This window comes from Ictidomys tridecemlineatus, chromosome 4 (genome assembly GCF_052094955.1).
Source record: "Ictidomys tridecemlineatus isolate mIctTri1 chromosome 4, mIctTri1.hap1, whole genome shotgun sequence".
Lineage (NCBI taxonomy): Eukaryota > Metazoa > Chordata > Mammalia > Rodentia > Sciuridae > Ictidomys > Ictidomys tridecemlineatus.
This window is the reverse complement of record NC_135480.1, coordinates 87,596,046-87,618,328: the sequence shown is the minus strand read 5'-3', so window position 1 is coordinate 87,618,328 and position 22,283 is coordinate 87,596,046. Positions and strand designations below refer to the sequence as shown.

Here is a 22,283-nt window from a genome sequence, read left to right as displayed (position 1 = left end):
ATGGAAAGTATCACCAACAGACAAGACCATTTGGAAGGTAGAACCTCAGGCATTGAAGACAAAATATATAATCTTGAAAATAAAGTTGACACCACAGAGAAGATAATAAATTGTGTGACATTCCCTCACCCAGACACCATGCCTGAACAGCAACTGCTAAAGCCAACCGAGTGGAGCTACTGTGACTACTTCTGGGCTGATAAGAAGGATCCCCAAGGCAATGGCACAGTGGCTGGGTTCGAACGGCTGCTCCAAAAGCAAATGAAGGGCAAACAAATGCAGAAAGAAATGTCTGAATTCGTCCGAGAGAGGATAAAGGTTAAAGAAGAATATGCAAAGAACTTGGCTAAGCTCTCTCAGAACTCCTTGGCTGCACAGGAGGAAGGCTCCTTGGGAGAAGCCTGGGCCCAGGTGAAGAAGAATCTGGCAGATGAAGCAGAGGTTCATCTCAAGTTCTCCGCCAAGCTTCACAGTGAGATAGAGAAGCCCCTAATGAACTTTCGTGAGAACTTCAAGAAAGACTTGAAAAAGTGTGACCACCATATTGCTGACCTCCGCAAGCAGCTCGCCAGCCGCTATGTGTCGGTGGAGAAGGCCGGGAAAGCCCTCACAGAGCGGCAGAGGAAGACCCAGCAGCTGGAGATCAAGCTGAGCAACAAGACAGAGGAGGACATCAAGAAGGCACGGAGAAAGTCCACACAGGCTGGCGATGACCTCATGTGCTGTGTGGACCTCTACAAGCAGGCCCAGTCCAGGTGGTTTGAAGAGATGGTGACCACCACTTTGGAGCTGGAGCGGCTGGAGGTGGAGAGGGTGGAGATGATCCGGCAAGATCTGTGTCAGTACACACAGCTGCGGCATGAGACAGATATGTTCAACCAAAGCACAGTCGAGCCTGTGGACCAACTGCTTCGAAAAGTGGACCCCCCCGGCCAAAGACAGAGAGCTGTGGGTCAGAGAGCACAAAACGGGCAACATTGCCCCGTGGACATGAGATCTAGACATGCCTGTGCAGCCCCGGGGTTCCTGCCCAGGAGAGGGACTGGGGGTCCCGTGGAGAGGGGGTGGTGCCTCCCTCTGCGTGAAGCTGCCCTCCCACCCACTCTCCTGTCCACTGAGGAGAGAGGAGAGAGCTGGCAATTCCAGAAGGGTGATCTGGATGGCCCAGCTGGGGAATCCAAAATATTCCCAGGCCAAGAAGACAGACCTGCAACCCAGCCCATTTCTCCAAGACTGAAGTCCTCCTCAAACCCTGTGCTGTGCTTGTTGCTCTGAGAACAAACTGAGGCTGGAACTTTGTGGTCCCTGCTGAGTTCCATAGGGGTGGCTGTCACACACTTGTGCCCTGGGATGCCCCAAAGCCCATCCTCCAGCTGATCCCTTTATCTCCAGGGCTTTGGAAGATCAGGGAAGGGCTGTCTCTGCCTCCAAGCCAATGTCAGGATCAGAATCTTGGATAGAAGGCGCCGTCAGCTCAGCCTGCACCTAGAATCCTTTACGGCCCTCTCTCTATTTTTCTCATTGGGTTCTGGGAGCCCAAATCTGGCTTTTCTTGGCCACTTTTCATCCCCCTGGGTCTTGAGAAGGCCTGTTTTCTGTCTTCCCTGACCAACCCTGCCCAGAGAAGTCAGGATGGAACTACCTCATTAGGCTATCAGACCAGGCATCATCTCTGAAGTCTCTGGAAAATCCCCATCCCTCCATTCCTCAGCTGCTTTCCCAAGGCAGTCCCCACCCCCACCCTGCCACCCCTGCCCAGGCTCACTAGAAGGAGCTTTCCAAAGTTCTCTGCCCGTGAGACTTCCTCTAGCTGTGTGCATGTCCAAAAGCTTTGAGAGATGGAGATGAGCCAGAAACCACATGGGGTCTGTCTCCCATGGTATTCTGTCCAACACTGGGCTACCCTAATCCCCACTCTCCCAGGCTGCCCACCAAGGGCTTAATAGGGCTAGGTCCGTCCCACACGAGACAGGTTAGGCAAGTCTTTGTCAGACTCCATCTGCTTATGCAAGATAGGGATTGGACTGCTGTCCCTTGTGTGAGCATTGCAGACTCTCTCTCTCTGTTTGCTATCCCAGTGCGTCCTGCCACCTGGACCAGCTCCTCTGTTCATCTTCCCTGGAGAAGCCTGAGCCAAGAGTGACTCGGGAAGCTTTTCAGCACTACCCCTGGGTTCAGCCCGCCACTTTGTTTCTCGACTACAGCAAACACCATCTCCACTATCTTAGCCTAAAGAATCAGCCTGAGGGGGCTTGGAGAAAAAATTGACACAGTGAGCAAGGAACAGCTTCTAGCCAGAAACCCCTGCTCTGAGAGCCCATCTTTCTTCACCTTTCCCATTGATGGCTTTCGGCTTGAACCTTCCATCTCCCATGGGGGCAGAATTCTACCAGCACAATTCACTGATCTTTCCCTCAATTTAACATTGCTAATAATGGATGTTAATCTTGAATCTTTCAGCATCTCTTCCATTGAATTAGAATGGCTTTCTCATAGTTTATTTTAGAAAGATGTTCAATATACTAAAGCAAATCAGAAAAGAAAAAGAAGTAGCTGGATTAGCAAGACATTCAGGTGAACAGAACAGCAACTAATGAAGAAATTGAAGGCAAGTTCAGGCATAAGTGTCAAGAGCAAGAGAAAAATATCAGAGGGTCAAATCCAAGAGAAAGATGTTGAGAAAGAACCAAAGTCCAAGCCAAGAGATCTTTGATAAACCTACAAAGTGTAGTGGCCGAGTTCTATGATGACAGTTCTGAGAAATCACTTTCCACTCATTAGTTAGAAGACCTTGAATTTATCATTCAAGTTTTCTGATCCTAATTTCAACCTTGTTGGGTGGTTCTAAAGAGTAGAAATAACATACCACATTTAGAAACTGGTACATAATAGAAACTCCATCCTAGGAGTTTCACCTTTCCTTAAAGATCAATTAAGGCCTGCTTGTCTGATAGTATGTATACTCCAGTAAACTTAATAAGTAATAAATTACTTAAAGACAAATAGGACTCCCCTGCCAAAGTCACTATTTTTTCCAGATATTATGGCTTAATGCAGGATAAGTTTACACACCAACATCACTACTGTGAGGTATGTGGTTTGATGTTTTGACAATTATAATCATAATTATAGCTCTCACTACTACATAAGATCTCTTAATAGGATGTGCCAACACTAATAAAGTTATGACTCTATTGAATATGAGGCATCTCAGAGCTTGTCTAATCACTGCCTAAGTGCACCATCCTGGCTTTGTCCAACCAATAAGCTTTGCCTCTGAAAGAACTTGGAATGAAATGAAAGAACATTTGCTCCCCAGCATCCAGTATACGTAACCATCCTTCAAATGAAGTTATCTACATCTCATTTTTTAGGTGCAAAGTAATTGCCTGAAGAAATGATATATTTGCTCCAGCCCATCTGTCTTTGTCTGGGTCTGGTTGTAAGTCCTTTCCCTCTGATTTTTGAGCTGATTCCATTCTATTCTACCTCATTGTGGAGCAAACTGGCTACACTAAGCCACAAGTTGACTCATCTGGCTCAGCGCATATCCAAGCTTCTCCCCAACTCTGGTCAGGAGGTCTTTTTTGTAGTCTCCTGGATTTGGACATCCAACCTTTCCAGACTGCCTCAGGTAGGGTGGAGGTGGTAGATGATACTAAAAAGATCATTTCCTACCCATTAATTAATTTAATGTCCCTTTACTTTGGATTTTCATACTTCAGAGATGGTAGAACTAATTTATCTTTACTGAGAGAAAACGTAATTCTATACAACAAAATTTTCAGGGTCTTTTATATTAATAGGTTAATTTGACCAGTTATTGCAGAGTTTGTATTACTGCATGGAAAGCACTGTATTTGTGTGAGGAAAAAAGAAAAGAGAAAAAAGGAAATTCTATTCATGAGTAAAGGTGAGTGAAGGAAAGGAAGGATTTGAAATCATTCTCTATAACAAATTTCAATCCATCTCTTCCTTTGTAACTTGGGAGAAGGAAAAAAGGATAAAAATAATTTGAAAAGCTAAGAAAAGAAGGAAGCTAGAAGGAACATTTTAGTCAAATGTGCAATTTAATATATCTCAACTTATTAAGTCTTACTAAGCAATTACTGTGTCCATATCATTCATTCTGGAATAGAGAATGAGTGAACACCAAAAGTTCTCTCCTTTGTGTCCTCCTTCCCCTACAGGTTCTCCTGTTCATGCTCAGCTCCTTCTCACAGTCCTCCTACTCCAGGTCCAGCATATACTTCTGAAAATCTGTAATACTCATTAAAAACAAGGATTCTGGAAATGAGATATCTGTCATTATATTTCCCTAGATAGTAAGCCCCACATTTAGGCCACAGTTGTATTTGGAATTTCGTCCCATCAATCTATTTATTCCTTGCCTGCTTATATTTGAGATTAAAATATAGCCTTTTTAAGGAAATTGCACTGATTTTAAAATATCTAAATATTTGAGATTGTATCAGGCTCGTCAGCAATCTCCCAGAAAATAAACAATCATGAATTATCCACCCAGTTCTTTTTCTTCTTTACAAACACAGAAACCACTTCCTGGAAATTAGTCATGTTTTCACGTTTATTCTGTGGAGGGAAATTACTGATGTAGGCTATATCATACTCACATTGAATTTTTGTGAATATTTTTGGTGTCATTCAGATTAAAAAAACCACAAATATGAATCATGCTATTGGTGATCTAAACATTGTTTCCCTATAAAACGGTAGCCACTGAAAGGTAGAGATAGAAGCCAGTAGGAGCTTTCTTCAGGTGAAGGCAGTCAGGATGAAGCATCTATCCTTCCTTGTGCTGCTGTGTCTGCCAGTCTGCTCAGCTTATCCTCTGAATGGGGCAATGAAGGAAGAGGACCCAAACATGGATCTTGTCCAGGTAATTAAAGGTGGTATCCACTGTAGCTACTGGCCAGCCCACGTAGAGAAACACATATGCCTGCTTGATCTTTCAAAAGCAGCATGACTTGATTGGAAGTTATTGTGCTGGGAAAAAAAATTAGCACCAGAAAATGTCAAAGCGCTGCAGGTGAAGAGTGGTTTCATTTTAACAGAGAGGGAAAGAAAGGCACAGGAAGTGGGAACAGACTAGTGGTAGCAACTTTGGGGCTATGTTAAAATAATTGAGGAGGGAGAACATGCTAATTTTGGTCTTTAAATAATATCAGGTAATAGTACTTTGTTTATTATTTGCTGTGTGTGGATGAAAGAATGTCTCTCACTTCAGTCTTGAGCCAGGTCTACATTAGCAATGTCAAGTGGAAAAAAATTAGGAAGTCTAATTTCACTCAAAGTATTTACACAAGTATGTCAATTTCCTCACTTGGCTAGAAATTAAATTACAATGAAATAATAAAATAAGGCATCTCAATGAAATATCAAATCAAATGGGATACTTACTTTTGTTTCAATAAAAAGGGAAATAATGAAAATGTTTTTGAAATTTAAGTAAATGGCTAAAAAGTGACATGAATGACTTAAGAACTGTATTTATTGTTCCACTAGCAATACCTAGAAAAATACTACAACCTTGCAAAATATGAGAAACGTGTTTTTAGAAGAAAGGACAGTAGTCCTGTTGTTAACAAAATCCAGGAAATGCAGAAGTCCCTTGGACTGGAAGTGACAGGAAAGCTGGACTCTAACACATTGGAAGTGATCAACAAGCCCAGATGTGGAGTCCCTGACGTTGGTCACTTCAGTACATTTCCTGGCATGCCAAAGTGGGGGAAAAACCACCTTACTTACAGGTAATGGGTCCAAAGAGGTCCTCACATGTTATTGAAATTTGATTGGCTGAATCACAGGAGAAAACATTACTTTCTCCATATTTTCTCATCTAGAATCGTGAATTACACCCCGGATTTGCCAAGAGATGCTGTTGATTTTGCCATTGAGAAAGCTCTGAAAGTCTGGGAGGAGGTGACTCCACTCACATTCTCCAGGATGCATGAAGGAGAGGCTGACATAATGATCTCATTTGCAGTTAGAGGTAATGAAATAAAATACCATTCATCTCGTGTTATGATCAGTTCAGGCTAAAAAAACAATACATTTGGTTGGGTAATTTATAAACAACAGAAATTTATTGTTTAGCCTTCTGGAGGCTGAGAAAGCCAAGATCAAGTTGCCAGCAGATGATGTGTCTGATGAGGGTCTATTCTGTGTTCCCACTTGGTAGAAGGGGCCAAGAGACTTCCTCCAACCTCTTTTGTACGGGACACTAATCCCATTCATTAAACTCTCAAGACCAAATTACTTCCTAAAGGGCCCATTTTTAATACTTTCATAGCAGAAATTGTTTCACATATGGATTTTGAGGAGACACTAACATTCAGATCATTGCATTGGTATTATCTTACTAAAATGAATTTTTAAAAAATCTGAATACTCATATTTACATTAATTTTTTTTCCACCAGCACATGGAGACTTTGAACCTTTTGATGGACCAGGACAAAGTTTGGCTCATGCCTATCCACCTGGGTCTGGACTTTATGGAGATGTTCACTTTGACGATGATGAAAAGTGGACGGAGGATGCATCAGGTGGGTCATAAGTCCCTGAGGGTAATTTCATAAAAAATGTTGAGCTACTTAAGAATAATTTGTACAGAGTGAGCAGTAAGTGGAAGAGACTGATAACTGAGATTTCTTATTAACTGAGTAGTAACTAGAAGTACCTATCTTCATTTAATCATTATTGAAGAAATTTTGTGGGGAGGATAGAGTACTGGGGATTGAACTCAGGGGCACTTTACAACTAAGCCACATCCCCAGCCCAATAAAATTGAATTTTATTTAGAGACAGGGTCTCATTGAGTTGCTTAGCACCTCGCCATTGCTGAGGCTGGCTTTGAACTCGAAAACCTCCTGTCTCAGACTCCAGAGCCACTGGGATTACAAGGGTGCACCACTGCACCCAGCTGAAGAATTTTATAAAATGTGTGCATTTCCTTCTTTGCCCCCACTATATATAATGCAATAAGCACCATTTGATCTATTTCCATAACTCGAGATCTTGTGGCGGTTTTAGGACTGGCATTTTTAATTGTTTTTCATCACTTAAATTATGAAGGATTACTGAGGAATGAATTCCATTGAGACTGTTCTGACTCTAAAATGTGCCATTGAGTTTTTTTTCTTTCTTTCTTCTCATTTGCCTCCTTTTAAAAGTAAAGATCTGGAGAAAGTGCTAGGAGTGAGTAAATCTCTAGTTCATCTGTTTACATAGTACATCCTGCTACTAGCTTGGGAGCTATTTTTTTCCCCCAAGTTGGTTCTGAAAGACTTTACTAAATCTAAACATGATGGCAAAAATTAACTTGGCTTCCGAAATTTGGAAACAGATGGTTGAAACAATTACGATTTCTGAGATTGGGTGAGATCTTTAAAGCAAGTGCAAAGAGCATCTCTGCTGAGTAGATAGATCTGAACTTTGTGCCACATGAAAAGATCTAGTTTGAATGATTATTCATTTCTGCATAACTGTTCAGGCCTTTGGTGAAGTCATTTGTACTATTAATTAAACTCTTTTTATAATCTAAAGTAAAGTAGAATCCAGCTGTGTTTGCGCTACAGAAAACTGGTATTGGGCATGTTTCTGTTATTTATTTTAGTGTTTTCCATGTCCAAAGTATTCTGATTTTCTATTTGTTATATTTATTTGCTGAGAGAACTGTCCAAACACAATTGTAAATGTGTCTATTGTTTTTCATTCTGATAATTTTTGATTCAGATATTTTATTTTTTTTTCTTCCATATTTTAGTGGGGCATTATAATTGTACATACTAATGGGATTTGTTGTCAAGTTTCTATTTTAAACTGGAAAGTTTGCACATCCAATGGCACCTATTACTGGCAAGATTTTTGACAATCAAAAATTATTTGAGTATGATGAAGAGGAAGAAGAACAAATCAAGCTAAATCCCTGAAGGAAATATCTTAGTTTTATACTTCAAGGAATATGTAAATAAAATTCTCTGTGATTAACTTAAACTAAGGCTGAAACTGGTACATGTTACTAAATCTGAAAAATGACTAACTTTATTTTTAGACAATGAAAATTTATTTATGACATGTTATCAATCTTGGTGTCTTGAAAGAAATATCTTTTGGAAATAATGTTTATCACTATTAGTATAGGAAAAGTGACCTAGTTTTCCTGCCCCAAAAAGGAACTAAGGCGGGATATAGTGGAAAACTCTCCCATATATTGACTTGTCAACCTTGAAACACACATGCATCTCTATGAAGTATGGAACATACCAATCAACAAACCTGTCCATAAACAAGGGACAGACAAGAATGAACTGTATAGCTGGCATGTGTTCTGAATGCATATTTATGGAATAAATCAATGTTAGACTCTGAAGATTTATGATTTTACCAATAGGGATCAATTTATTCCTGGTTGCTGCTCATGAACTTGGCCACTCCCTGGGTCTCTTGCACTCAGCCAACCCTGAAGCCTTGATGTATGCAGTCTACAAACCCAACCGGAACCTGGACCACTTCCGCCTTTCTCAAGATGATGTGGATGGCATTCAGTCCCTCTATGGTGAGTGATGCTGGACAAAACAGGCATCGAAGCTTTGCGACGATGCCACATGAGTATTGGTGATTTAGCTCACAGCACCTTGAGGATGTTGGCAAAGCATCTAAGTCCACAGATGTATCACCTGTCCCCTCACGTTTGCTTCCCCAACTCTTTCCTTCAGGACCTGCCCCTGAAACCTTTCAGAACTCCGTGGTATCCACCCAGTCTAGCCCACCAGAACCTGGGACACCAGCCATGTGCGATCCTGCTTTGTCCTTTGACGCAGTCAGCACCCTCAGGGGAGAAATCCTATTCTTTAAAGACAGGTCAGGCTGAAAAACTGAATCTTTCTCTATCCTTTTGCTATACAATGCCTGAAAAGGGAAACAAACAGAAACTTGATTGAGATTTTTAAATGAAAAATTTCCTATACATTTGAAAACATTCAAATCTGGCTCTTATTGAATTTTTAACATCTCCAAAGAATTTGTCCAGGTCATTTCTTTACAGACTTACAAGAGATGATTCTTGGTCACTGGAATGTATACTCCATGAAGACAGGGGGTTTACCTGTTTGTTTACTTTAAAGTATCACAAGTTATAGGACTTCTTCAAAAAGTACTGGTGTGCCTTTAAAAGCAGAGCAGTATCTTTATCTTTAAAGTTCTACTATTTCAATTAACCAATTTTGGAAAAAGCAATATGGGCTTATGCATAATATTTAAATAGTACCCAAAGATACAGGGGTATAAGAAAAATCCCACCATCTCTGACTTATAGTTCTCTAGTTACTTCCTATGTGCAACCACTGCTACCAATCTTCTTCATTTTTTTACTAAGATGTTCTATTCATATACAAGCATAAAGAGGGCCAAGTGTGGTGGTGCACGCTTGTAATACCAGCAACCTGGGAGGCTGAGACAGGAGGATCGCAAGTTCAAAGCCAGCCTCAGCAATTTAGCAAGGCCCTAAGCAACTTAGTGAAACGCTGTCTCAAAATAAAAATTTTTTAAAAAGAAAGAGCTAGGGACATGGCTCAGTGGTTAAGTGCCCCTGAGTTCAATCCCCAGTACCAAAAATTTTTAAATGAATAAAAATAAAATTACAAGTATAAAGAGGTATATAATAATTTTTGAAAAAATATTAATGGGTAAATAATATACACAACATTCTACAGACATTTATAATGAAATCAAGCTAAATTATCATATTGGCACTGGTTAATAGACTTGCAGTAGATTTCATTATCCTAGAATCTTACTACAAGTAAGATCCAATCTAGGCTTCTGCAAAAGGATTAATTAGCACCGATTGAAAGTAAAGAAAACTATGTTTCTTTTACTTATATGTCCATTTCTACATATTTGTTATTTAATGAAGAAATACAATTGTAAATCATTTTTATGTATTGCAGATATTTATGGCGCAAATCCCCTTGGAGCTTTCAACCTGAATTGCATTTGATTTCTGCATTTTGGCCCTCTCTTCCATCAGACTTGGATGCTGCATATGAAGATAGTAGCAAGGACATTGTTTTTATTTTTAAAGGTAAGTATTGTACAAGAATTTTTACTTCAAGACCTAGTGTCAATGATTTTTAAAGATGTGTACAAAGAACATCATAGGCTTTATTTTAAAACATTCAATGAAGCTTGCTGAATAAATAGATGATATCTCATATCCATAGACAGAAAAAAAAATCAATGAGTTCAAAATGCCAATTTATCTACAGATAAATAACATTATCAATTCAAATGTCAAAATATCTTTCATGGAATTTGAAAAATTGGTTCCATGATTTTTATGAAAGAGCAAAGGCTAAGAATAGTCAGGATGCTCCTAAAGGATAGTAAGATGAGAATAGCTCTGGGATACAAGGCTCCTAGTAGGTTAGATACTGTAATATGAGGGCAGAGATAGGTCAGTGGAACTTCTAGGCTCAGTGGCTACTTTGTTATATTTAGACTAGATTTATGGTGCAATTCCCCTGTATTATTTACAACATTTTATTTGAGCTTCTATTACTTTTTGAGTTAGTTTTATTAGCATGTTTTTGTAGGAAATTGCCAACTTGTTTTCAAATCAATTGATACAAAGTTTTCAGAACATTATTTTGTTGCAATAAATTATTGCTGAAGTTATCTTTTTTTTGTTTCTCATATTGACTCTTTTTGACATCTATTTTTCTTCATCAATCTCATAGGACACAATTATTCTACTGGTCTTCTCAGGGAATTAAGTTCTTTGTAGATCTTCTAATGCATTTTTATTTTCTATGTGTTTAATTTTTATCCTTATTATGCCTTTATTTTTTCTTTGAATTTATTCCACTATTGTTTTTATAACTTCTAAAGTTTGACTTATCTTTTTGACTGCAACCTATTTTCTTTTCTAATATAAGCATTTATGCCTGTAAGTATCCTCTTTTTAATTCTTCATCCCACAAATTTTGATATGTGGTATCAAAAGGCACTTTGTTTCCTTTTAAGTTTTTTATTTCCATTTTTTTCCCCTTGGCTCATAACTTATTTGTTGTGAGGAAGGAATTCAGGCTTAGGATGAGCTAGGATAATAAAATTAATGTGGAGGGATTAATTGGAATCCATTGGCCCAATTCACTTGAATTTGAGTGGATTTCTAGAATATTCAGAAGAAACACAAATTAGACTTGACAATTTTGAACTACCTAAGAGGAAGTGTCCAAAAAGCAACTGATCTACTGATATAACATTTGGGAGGGAGGTCTAGGTTAGAAATGTTGATTAAAAATTCATCAGCAATTGAGTACTGAATCAGAGTTCTTTACTAATTTATTTGTTCATTCATTCACTCATTCACGAAATTTTTATTCAACATGCCAGCATCTAGACCCCAGGTTAGTAGCTGGCATTAAAACCAGGACCTTCTCTTAATGCAGTAACGTTTTTCAACAGGAAATAAGTTCTGGGCAGTCAGAGGAAGTGAGGTACAAGCAGGTTACCCAAAAGTCATCCACATTCTTGGATTTCCTCCAACCACAAGGAAAATAGATGCAGCTGTTTATGATAAAGAAAAAAAGAAAACATACTTCTTTGTAGAAGACAAATATTGGAGGTAAGGTGCAATAGGAAGAACTTTGGAAGGAAATTATTTTCTTTATTTAAGGATACTCATGCACCCCACTCTCTTTCTCTAATTTCAATTTTTGTGATTATGAGGAAGATAAGTTTAGTCTTTGCAACTTTCCAGATGCAAAGAGCTTTGAAAATGGCAATCACTACCTACATATTCAGACACCAAAAGACACCAGGAGAGGCCCACTGAGGTCCAAAGGCACATTTACTTCTCACCCTATTACCAGTCACCATGTGACTGCCTTGTGAAACCCAAGTATTGCAAGCTACAAAGCCAAGGTCTCCAGGGTCCGTGTGTGATAGATGACCAGAAGTTTGTTTTTAACCAAATGATTTAATTCACTTTGCATCTTATGTACATGTAGTCCTCATGAATTTGTGGCAGGTAGATACTTGGGTTCCATGTGTCCAAGCTTAGAAAATTGACTTTAGATACATTATACATACATACATACATACATAAAACCTCTGTAGCACCAAGACCCTGTTTCTGGAGAAAATATTCTTTCATATGATGAGTTTATAAGCCCAGAAATGACATTATGATAGCCTTCAAAATGTTTGCACAAGTGGAGAAGTATCTATAATTCTACTCTAGAACATTGACATCACTTCATACTGTTGTGTAACGGGACTTCTATGCAACAGTCAGCTGAATTTCTTTTCTTTGGTGCAGATTTGATGAGAAGAGCCAGTCCATGGAGAGAGGCTTCCCTAGAAGAATAGCTGATGATTTTCCAGGAGTGGAGACAAAGGTTGATGCTGTCCTACAGGAATCTGGTAAGAGGATTCTCGTGTTATTGCCAGTGGGAGTACTTTGGGGCATTTTATGGCATCAAAATGAAGTATATTTTGGACTGTTTTGACTCTTTGCCCATTTATAGAAAATGCTACTGTGAACATTTGTGTACAAATCTTTGTATAACACTTAGTAAACAGTACACTTAAAATTGGTAGATTTTATGTTATGTAAATGGTACCTACATAAAGTTGCTAAAACATCACAAAAAAAGAAGAATCAAAGCAATTTTTAAATCATTCAGTCTTCTACTCTTTTTGCTCTCTTTCTACTCCTAAAATTTTTGACTTTTCAACTTGCACAGATTGGTTTTATATTTGGTTTTTTCTTGAATAACCTCTAATCTCTGTTTCATGCCTGCATACAAAATCAAAGGATACATCCTTATACTGAAACCAGTATCTTTCAGATTCCTATGTTGGTATAAATATACCACCAAATGTGAGCCAGATTTACTGATGACTGATTATTTTTCTCCCCTATTTCATTCTGCTGTCCCTTCAATCCTATCCTTCCTTAAGAGGCCTCTACTGGACTTCTGTTGCAATCTGCAATTGTTTACATTGTTTTTTTGTAAATAAATAATTGTCTTCCCATCTACTCAAAAGAGACAAAATTTGACTCCCGATAAAGGGTAGAGGGCAAAGCAAAACTTGTGCTTGCTTACTCTGAAGCAAAACTTTTACTTGCTTGCTCAGATTTTGGAGGGAGCTATCAGGGCTTGACACTGATATAAAATCAGCCATAATGCTCATGAGGCTGATGACCTTGTTATTCAAACAACTTCACCATAATGTATACAAAGTGGAAAATGAGCCTCTGGCACATTTTACCATTAGTCAGATTCTCTTGGATTCAATTGCCTCCCATTCTGTGATTTCTGATCTAGCAGAGGGAAGAGAGGTTGGGAAAAAAGAGGAGCAGATAAAAGTTTTGAAAAACCATAAAATCCCATTTAAAGATACTATAATGTAATGTTTAAAGCACTGGCTTTGGAGTCAGACAGAGGAGAGGGAATCATCCTTCAATCTTTCATTAGAGATATTACCTTTGGAAAAATACAATGCCTTCCTAATTTTCAGTTTTGTCCTCAGTAATAACACCTTACATTTTGTTGTAGTTTGTTTTTTGGTTTTTAACAAGGATGGATGAGATAAAACATGTAAAGCATGCAATATAATGCCGGGAACAGAGAACTTCTTAATAAATGTCATCAATTATCGCTCACTCTTATTTTAAGTTATACAGGTTGTGAAACTAATTAATTTAAAGAGCGTCTCATCATTTTCTTCATCTATGTTTTCAGGGTTTTTCTATTTCTTTAGTGGATCATTACAGTTTGAGTTTGACCCGAATGCCAAGACAGTGACACATGTACTGAAGAGTAACAGCCGGCTACGTTGTTAAGAAAGATCAGGAGAAGACAATGTGAAATTTTTGAATTAATTTAATAATTGCTCATCTAATTTATTGTGAGTTAGAAAGATTGATTATTCCTGTATGTGCTGTGGCCAAAGATGAACCTCGCAGACATCTTTGTGGTCATGGAGCATTGTCTGAATTTCTTCACTTGCTCTTGAATTACATTGCACAGAAGTGAGAAATGCTCATGTGCAATAAGTGAGAGGTGTATCTTGTGGTTATTTTATTTATTATTTAATAAAGATTTTAATTTTTATTCTGTTCCTTGCTTTCTGGAGTAATTCATGTTCAAAACCTATATTGTGGACTGAGATTTGACAGATGTTCTGCCAATAGGTGTGTTAGGATCCTACATTCTATGGGTGGGTTCCATGCACATCACAAAAAAAGCTCCTGTTCTCTGCACCAACTCAGATGTTTTAAATGTGCCATAAACATCTAAAAAAAAGGAAGCAGGTCAATAGTGGTCCTATGACAATGGTTCTTGGCAATCTCAGGAAGTGACATTTTAGAATGCTGGAGCCTGAGACTCTGGTATATCATCTAGTGCACATTATACTTTTACAGGTGGGGAAACAACTTGTTTGGAGCTCAGCGACCTCTGTTTCATTCCAAATATTTCTTCAGCAAAATTCTCTGCTGTCCTAGAGACCAAAATTCTCTTAACATCTTCACCTTCTCATTAAAATATTCTCTTGTTGCCATTATGTGTCTGGAAAACCCTGTATGATAAGAGTTTGGGTGTACATGCCAATCATCTGACAGATTTGTTACCACTAAGTCATATGCCGTAAACCACACCAATTACAACATAGAAACTTGTTCAGTCTTTCGTTGATTCACCTAAATACCAGGCACTATCACACATCGAGGTATAGAATAGTAAGAAAAACACATTTAACCCAACCTGATTGATTTTTTAGCTAGTGGGAGAAAGAAATCAAATAAATGAATGCACATTAACATATAACAACAAATGACATAAGTATTATTTTTAAAATGACAAAATGTAAAGGGAGAATAATGTTGAAGGAGGAGTTACCTGTTAAAGTTTTTTGGGTTAGAAAAGGTTTCTCTGGAGCAGTAATGAAAAAAAAAGCATCAAAATTCAATTAGCAAGGTGGATGAGTAGAAGGAGACAGACCATTCTAAGAAAAGAAAATGAAAAATTAGTGTTGAGGCCTAGTGGTGAAAAAAATCTTGCCAGATTCAAGAAGCTGAATGAAGATAAATACCCGATTAGAGTCTTGGATGGGAGATGTATTGGAAAGGAAGATGATGTTAGGTAAGCAGAATCAAATCAGCAGGAGTCTTTCAGACATATTAAAGATATATTCTATTTTTAATGCAAAGTGACACAATCCATCTTATATTCTGAGTGATTAGCTGGAGGGAATTGGAAGAAAGCAGTGATGAAAAGTAAACTCAGGCTAAAAGCCTATTACAGATGATGGATCTCAGGCAAGATTTAGAGAGATTACTGGATCTGAGTTATATTTTATCATTATTCAGATTTAATGGTGGATTAGATAAACAGTTATAAGGAAAAAATAAGTTGCTAAGAATACTCCTTAAACTTCTGGCTTGAACAATTTCTTGGATGGCAGTGGTTTCAACAGAGTTAGGGGAAGACCTGAAGAGAAATAATTTTGTGGGAGAAAGTTAAGAGTCAGGAGGAATCATGTCATTGTTAGATTTATAATTTCTGTAAGATAACCAAGTAAAGGCATTAAAAGGCAATAGATAAGGGAATCTGAAGCTCAAAAAAAGTAAATATAACTGGCAGTTTGGTGGCTTCACACAAGTCCTGGGAATAGATAAAGTTATATGGGATACTGCAGAGATAAAAGAATATGGTTCAGGACTGATTGTTACAAAATCAAGGGTCACTAAGTTGAGGTCAGGCTGTGCTGTGGCAATCCCCAATTGTCAGTGTCTTTCCACTGAAAGTGCATCATGGTGTTCTGCTTGGGTCTTTAAGTCACCCTCACTTCAAGATCCAGGCTAGTGAAAGACCACCACCTTGAGCTCTGCCCTTCACTGTGGCGCAGGGAGTTACTGATACTTCTCACACCAACTCCTAAAGCTGTATGTGGAGATAACAGACATTATTCTGTTCACATTTCACTGGCCTAAGAAAATTACATTGCCTAATCTAATGCCAAGGATGGGGAAATGATATCCTTTCACACACCTGGGAGGAGAATCAGAAAGTTCCTAGATAGCACTAATCATGATCACAAGGACATTTTCTTTCTTTCTTTTTCTATGATTTTTTTCCATTAGTGCATTATAACCATACATGATAGTGGGTTTTGATGTAATCATGCATGAAATATACATTATTCCATTTCAGTCTTTAGTACCTTCTCCTTCTTTGCCCTTCTCCTCCTCCCCATGCACCCTCTCCTCCCCTGGTCTTCCAGTCATGTATATACAGGAATATATACAGGTGGGATTCATGGCACATTCATACATGCACAGAATAATTCGTTCAACCTCCTGATGTCCCTCCCCTTTCGTGTTCCTCCTCTCATCCTGTCACCCCACCCCAATCCCTTTCCTTTCCTCTGATACCACAAGAGACTTTTTCTTGGGGAAAACAGAAAAATAAAAAACAAAGTGTAATTTCTTTATTTTAAATATTTGACACTAGTTTTTTGAATTGGAAATACATAAAAATGACCCAAAATCCAAAAGAAAAGAAACATTTATTTAGTAAAATAAATGATTTTTCTTTTTCTTTTTCTCTCATCTCAGCCACCCAGTTTTCTGGTGCAGATGTGAGCAATGCTACTAATTTCTTATGAATCCTTTCATCTTCTCTATGCATTAATAACATTAACTATGTCCTTTAAATTTTGTGGGGTTTTTAAGCCAAAGGATAGCATCCTGAACCATATTCTTATCCCACTTTTCACTTTTTCTCACTTGATGTCTCTCAGAGACTGTTCTATATCAGTAAGAAAGGGATGGCCTCATACCATTAAATAGCTATATAGTAACCCAAATATGAATCCATAATTTAAGATTACCTTATTTGTATGAATTTTGTATTTGTTTTCAATTTTTTTTTTACAAAAACATTACAAGTATCCTTTTATATATGTCATTTCACAGATGTGAGTATATCTACTGAACAATTCTACTGTTATGGGTTAAATAAAGAAACAAGAAGTGGAAGAGAAATTCAATGATTTGGTGATGCAGAAGTCATGGAGGAGCCCAACAATAATAGCATGGATGGGACAATAGGGGCAGAAATCTGACCAAAGTATCCCTTAGGATGGTTTTGGTACAGATTGATTTAATGAACAGAACTCAGTGGCTCACCAACTAGCAAGAAAGCCCTCCGAGTAGCTTTTAGTTCTGGTTTGATCAGTCTCTTCACCTGTTCTTTTGACTCTGCCTTCTGAGTGGTACCTAGATGTCCTTCTAGTGGCCCAGCAACATCAGGACTATGTGTCTGCCACACATTACCTCTATACACCAAAGAAGACTTCTCCACTCTCTCTGAAACAGGCCAGAAGACCCCCCCCCAGAAGACCCTTATCATAATTAATCAGAAACCCCCATTATATTTGTAACACATACATTCCTCTTCTTCAGAAAGCTTTCTATCAGCAAAAATTCTGCATGCAGAAGGGCATTGTGGTTGATAGTTTCCTCTTTTTTTGCAAAGGCCAGGTTTGCAGGGGGAAAAAAAATGTGAAACCTCTGTCTAGAGGATGGAATGAAATGCACTTGTCACATGAACCTCCTAGCCAGAGGCCCCCCCACCCGCCCCCGTGCACGTACAAACACACACACACACACACACACACACACACACACTGGATATAAAGTTCAAAGAGTTTCTGTACTCATTGCCACCTCTGAACTCTGCAGTCAATAAATCTGCTTCCTGAAGATTCCTCAGGTGTCCAGCCTCTTCTGTCCTATTTCATTCCCTGGGTGGGCTATCTTTGGTCATGGAGCCACACTTACTATAGAAACAAGACTGGTTAGACCCTTGGAGGTGGGGACATGCTTAATCTCATCCCAATTATGTGGTCACTAGTCAGTGGATGAGGAGAGAGTTGACCCTGAGGCAGCATCAGTGCTTTCCACCAAGAACAACTGTGCTTTGAGGAAGGAGAAAGTGTATGCAAAAATTAGTCGTGGGAAAATGTTGGCAAAGCCCTCAGAAAGTGCTTTCTTCTGTGTTTCCGGGTTTGATTAATGGTTCTCATGAATGCTCTTATTTGGTTGGGGTGGGATTAAAGATAAAAAGAAACTTCAGTTTATAGGCACCATAAAGTGCTTTACATGTGCAATTCATTTAATCCTCATAATAACCATGGTAAATAGTAATCTCTTTATATTACAGACTCTTAGCCTCAGAAGGATGATTTCCCCAAGATCAGCAACCATTGAACAGTAGCACCAAGATTCTCCTCCAGAACTCTCTGGATTCAAAGATCTTATTCTTCTTCAGACTCAGATAACAGAATATAAATCAGCCTAAAATAACTTTGCCTCCGTGATTCTCTTGTTAATGTCTTTGCTTTTAAGGGCACAAAAGTTTGACCGTACTGTGGTTCTCTGAGATTGCTGAGTTATCGCACCATGGTATTTCTGATTCTCAGTCCTTGATATGTGAAAACGTCTGAGAACAGTTAGCACTAAGACAAAACGTAGTCTGACTTACAATCCTGACACTGACTCAGAATCACCTCCAGAGTAACCAGGAAAGTACTGGATTCATAGCACATTTCACCTGTTTGGAGACAGTAAACTAAACAATATTAAGTGGACTCCTTTAGATACCTGAAGCTGGAGAAATCTGATTCTTATGGTTCTACCATCCCTTCAACATTATGTGACCTCCCCAGGCTTGTTTCTTCTTCAGTGTTCCTGGTTCAGACAGCAGCACCACTTTCTTCTTGAGTGTTCCTCTTAAAATCTCAGTCATCTTTGACCTTTCTTTTTCCCTTGTGGGCTCCATTCCCTCAGCTGTTGTAGCCTGTGTCATGTCTAGAAAGGGAAAAGTAAGGGATGGGTACAGTATGAGAGGAGCAGGGTAGACAAGAAGAAATACGTGAGAAGTGTTACTCAATCCTTGTGGTTGTCTACCTACCTGTGTGCCCTCACATTGCCTCTATTCTCACCTACTTTCGTCTTTTTCTTTATCTACAAAAACCTAACCATGCCTTAAAGCCTGGATCATTTTCCACCTTGCCCATGAAGCCCACATAAAATTAACTTTTGACTCAGATTTAACAAGTTATGGAATCAATTCTGGCATAACCACTTTCTTAGAGCTGATGATGTTGAATCAGTATCTGTTCAGAACAGAGACTGGGACAGAACTGGAGTTGAAGAAACTGTTCCAGATTCAGGTGCCAACAAGAAGTGACAGTCCAGTGAGCAAAACATACATTCAAAAGGGATAAAAGCAGAGTCCAGTCACAATTGAGTCAAGCAGGTGAGGTTTGCAAATGAGTCAGTGGCGATCCCAGGAAGTGGGAGGAGCACTGAGAACAATCTGAAGTGAGCAGGCTGGAAAATCCAGGCTGGGAGGCAAGCAGAGTGCGGGTGGGAGGCAGGGTCCCAACTGGTAACACTGTGGATGGTTGGAGTAGAAATCTATTTATGAGTGACAGGTCATTGCTGACTTAGTAGCAAAACAGGAATCTCTGAACAGGAACTAAAGCAGAAAATAAATAACCCAATCTGCCACCTCCGCATACTTTGGGATTCAGCTAATGACTTTTAAATAGACTTGTAACCTGTATGGAAAAACCCGGACTGTTTTCTCCTCTATACCCACAATACTACTGACACCAGAAATATGGGGTTTTCCCCATACCAATCAATTCTCCAACTCAACCAACACCAACTAGGTGTCCTATAATTCAATTCTGACACTAACTATCGGGAGTTAGTACAGACCCTGCAGGTTAAGAGTCCAATCCCATTCTATTGCTCTCCTCATTTCAGACACCAGATGCATATTGGGGCCACCCAATCTCTGACAGACCATCTATAAATCAGGGTCCTGCAACCCACTCCTCACGATTGTTAATTTGCCAGAAAAGCTCATGATACTCAGGGAAACATTTACTTACGTTTACCAGTTTATTGTTACAAAAGATGAAAATGAAGAGGCCCATTCACGGGTCGAGGTAGGTGGAAGGGCACAGAGTTTCCACACCTTCTTGGCTTGCCGCCCTCCCACTACCTCAATGTGTTTTTGTTCACCAACCAAGAAGCTCTCAAAATCCCATATTTTAAAAATTTTTATGGAGACTTTCTCACTTAAGCACCCTAGACATGATTTCCAGTTCCTCTCCCATCCCTAAGATATAGAGGTGGGGCTTCTAATCATGGGTTGGTCTCTGCAGTGACCACTCCTATCTAGGACCTTGCAAAGAGTCACCTTATTAGAGTAAAAGATGCTCTTGCTCTTATCAACCAGACAATTCCACAGGATTGGGAGTTCTGTATCAGGACCTAGGGCCAGAAACCAACTATTAAGACTCATTTCCACCCACGTTTACACTGGTATTAGGAGCCCTGTCTCAGGAATCTGGGCAGAGGCCAAACACAAAAGATTCTTGTGCACATGTATCACTCAGAAAATTCCAAGGGATTAGGGCTCTGTTTTAGGAACTGGGGGTGGAGAACAAAGTATATTTCTTTTTATTTCATGGATTCCTACATCAGGACAAGACCTGTATTAATGATAAACTAATGAGAATTTTCAGAAAGAGGGAAGGTAGATATTTCAGTGGTTCCTATCTCTGGTCAATTTTGGTTCAGAAATTTGGGAATATGTTTGCATGTTCAGGAAAGGAACAAATGGTTCAAACTTTGGATAGACAAATGCTGAGAATAGGCTGAGATTGCCAATAAATAGCCACAGACGGTGATAGCAAAACAGAAAAGAAAGTAAATAAATACAACCTGAATAAACGTGGATGTAGATTTTTCTGTAGTAAAACCTCCAAATAAGAATGAAACCTAGAGGTTAACTAGGTTATCGTATGCAGAGGACCTATCCGAGGATACAGCTAATATCCACACTCAAACCTGCAGCTATTGAAATAATATATGTTTGTTCTTTTAATCTGCTAAATTTGCCATAATTTTCTGCTTAACAATGGATATCTAATAAAACGAATGATCTCCTTATATGGAGCCTTAGCCACACAACAATTATCCATGTAATTCAGGGACAAATTCAGTTCTGTTAAGAAGGTCTGTAAGCATAAATATTTCATCCCTTTGTGGAGCTAACAGTCTGGCAAAGATACCCTTAACAAAGAGAGACATTACTGTGTCTAAGGTGAGCTTTAAGACAACATTTTGAAATGGGGAAAACTGACCATCAATGTCCTCATTTGATTTGAGGTACTTTTTTCTTTCTTTCTTTCTTTCTTCTTTTTTTTTTTTTTTTTTGTATTTTACTCACCTATTTATTCAGGCACCAAGCAGCACTTGCATTTATTAATAAAATTACAATAACAAGTTTGAGGTGTGTATGTTACAAATTTCCCTTTCCTACAGTTGACCAATATTAGGTAACATGTTCAACATGCTAATTAAGAGACAGAGAGATGATAGAATCAGAACAAAACACATGCACACACACCACAGAAAGAGAGACAAAGTCAGAGGCAGAGAAAAAGAGAGAGGAGGAAAAAGGAGACTCGGTGGTAAGAACAACTGTGGGCAAGAATATGTGAGCCACATTTGAACTGCAGGAAGACGATCCAGGTGAGAACAGAAGAAGGGGAAGTTGGTGGAGGACGAGGGAGGGGCAAGGTCAGTGAAGAGGGAAAGGACCTGGATTACCTGCAGGACTGCAGGAGGAAGTACACTAGGAACTTCCAGCTAGGAAGCAGCTTGGAGATCAGGGAGGGGAGACTAGCCTGGAGAGAAGTTCCTTCTTAAACTCTGGGTGAAACAGAAGACTTGGCAGGGGGACCTTGATGCTTCAACTACAGGAGCAGAAAGAATTTCAACTGGTCACCCAAGAAGCAAAGTCCAGCTGCTAAGTGCAGAAATGGCTGTTGATATGAAGTGGTTTCTGGAGCTTGGATGGAAGTTTTGCCTCCTTCACTCCAACATTTATTGATTAAGTAATTCATTTAACAGACGTCCACTGAGGATCTGCTGTATAGCAGGCTCCATGCTAGGAACACAGAACTTACCAGACACTGCCCCACTCTTGCAGAATGTATGTTCTCCAGAAGGAGATGGAGAAGTGAGCAGCCTGCGTGATTTACTGAGTGTTGTGGGGAAGCACAGAGAATTGTGGGACACCCAGGAACCCTTCATCCCCAAGACCGAGAGATGGGGGTGGGGGGCTTTCAAGAGGAATAAGTATCTACATGGAGAAGGGAGAA

The 22,283-nt window shown here is 39.2% G+C and overlaps 1 protein-coding gene and 1 pseudogene across 1 annotated transcript; both read left to right on the top strand.

Moving 5' to 3' along the window:
* On the top strand, positions 1-994 carry LOC101965647 (growth arrest-specific protein 7 pseudogene; annotated as a pseudogene).
* A 3,776-nt stretch (positions 995-4,770) lies between these two features.
* Positions 4,771-14,089, top strand: LOC101965938 (stromelysin-2). The gene is made up of 10 exons (XM_005329119.3): positions 4,771-4,897; positions 5,524-5,768; positions 5,862-6,010; positions 6,440-6,565; positions 8,413-8,577; positions 8,738-8,882; positions 9,971-10,104; positions 11,490-11,649; positions 12,346-12,449; positions 13,775-14,089. The coding sequence occupies exons 1-10, from the start codon at positions 4,793-4,795 to the stop codon at positions 13,873-13,875; spliced, it is 1,434 nt and encodes a 477-aa protein (XP_005329176.2). The 5' UTR covers positions 4,771-4,792; the 3' UTR covers positions 13,876-14,089.
* Positions 14,090-22,283: the final 8,194 nt, after the last annotated feature.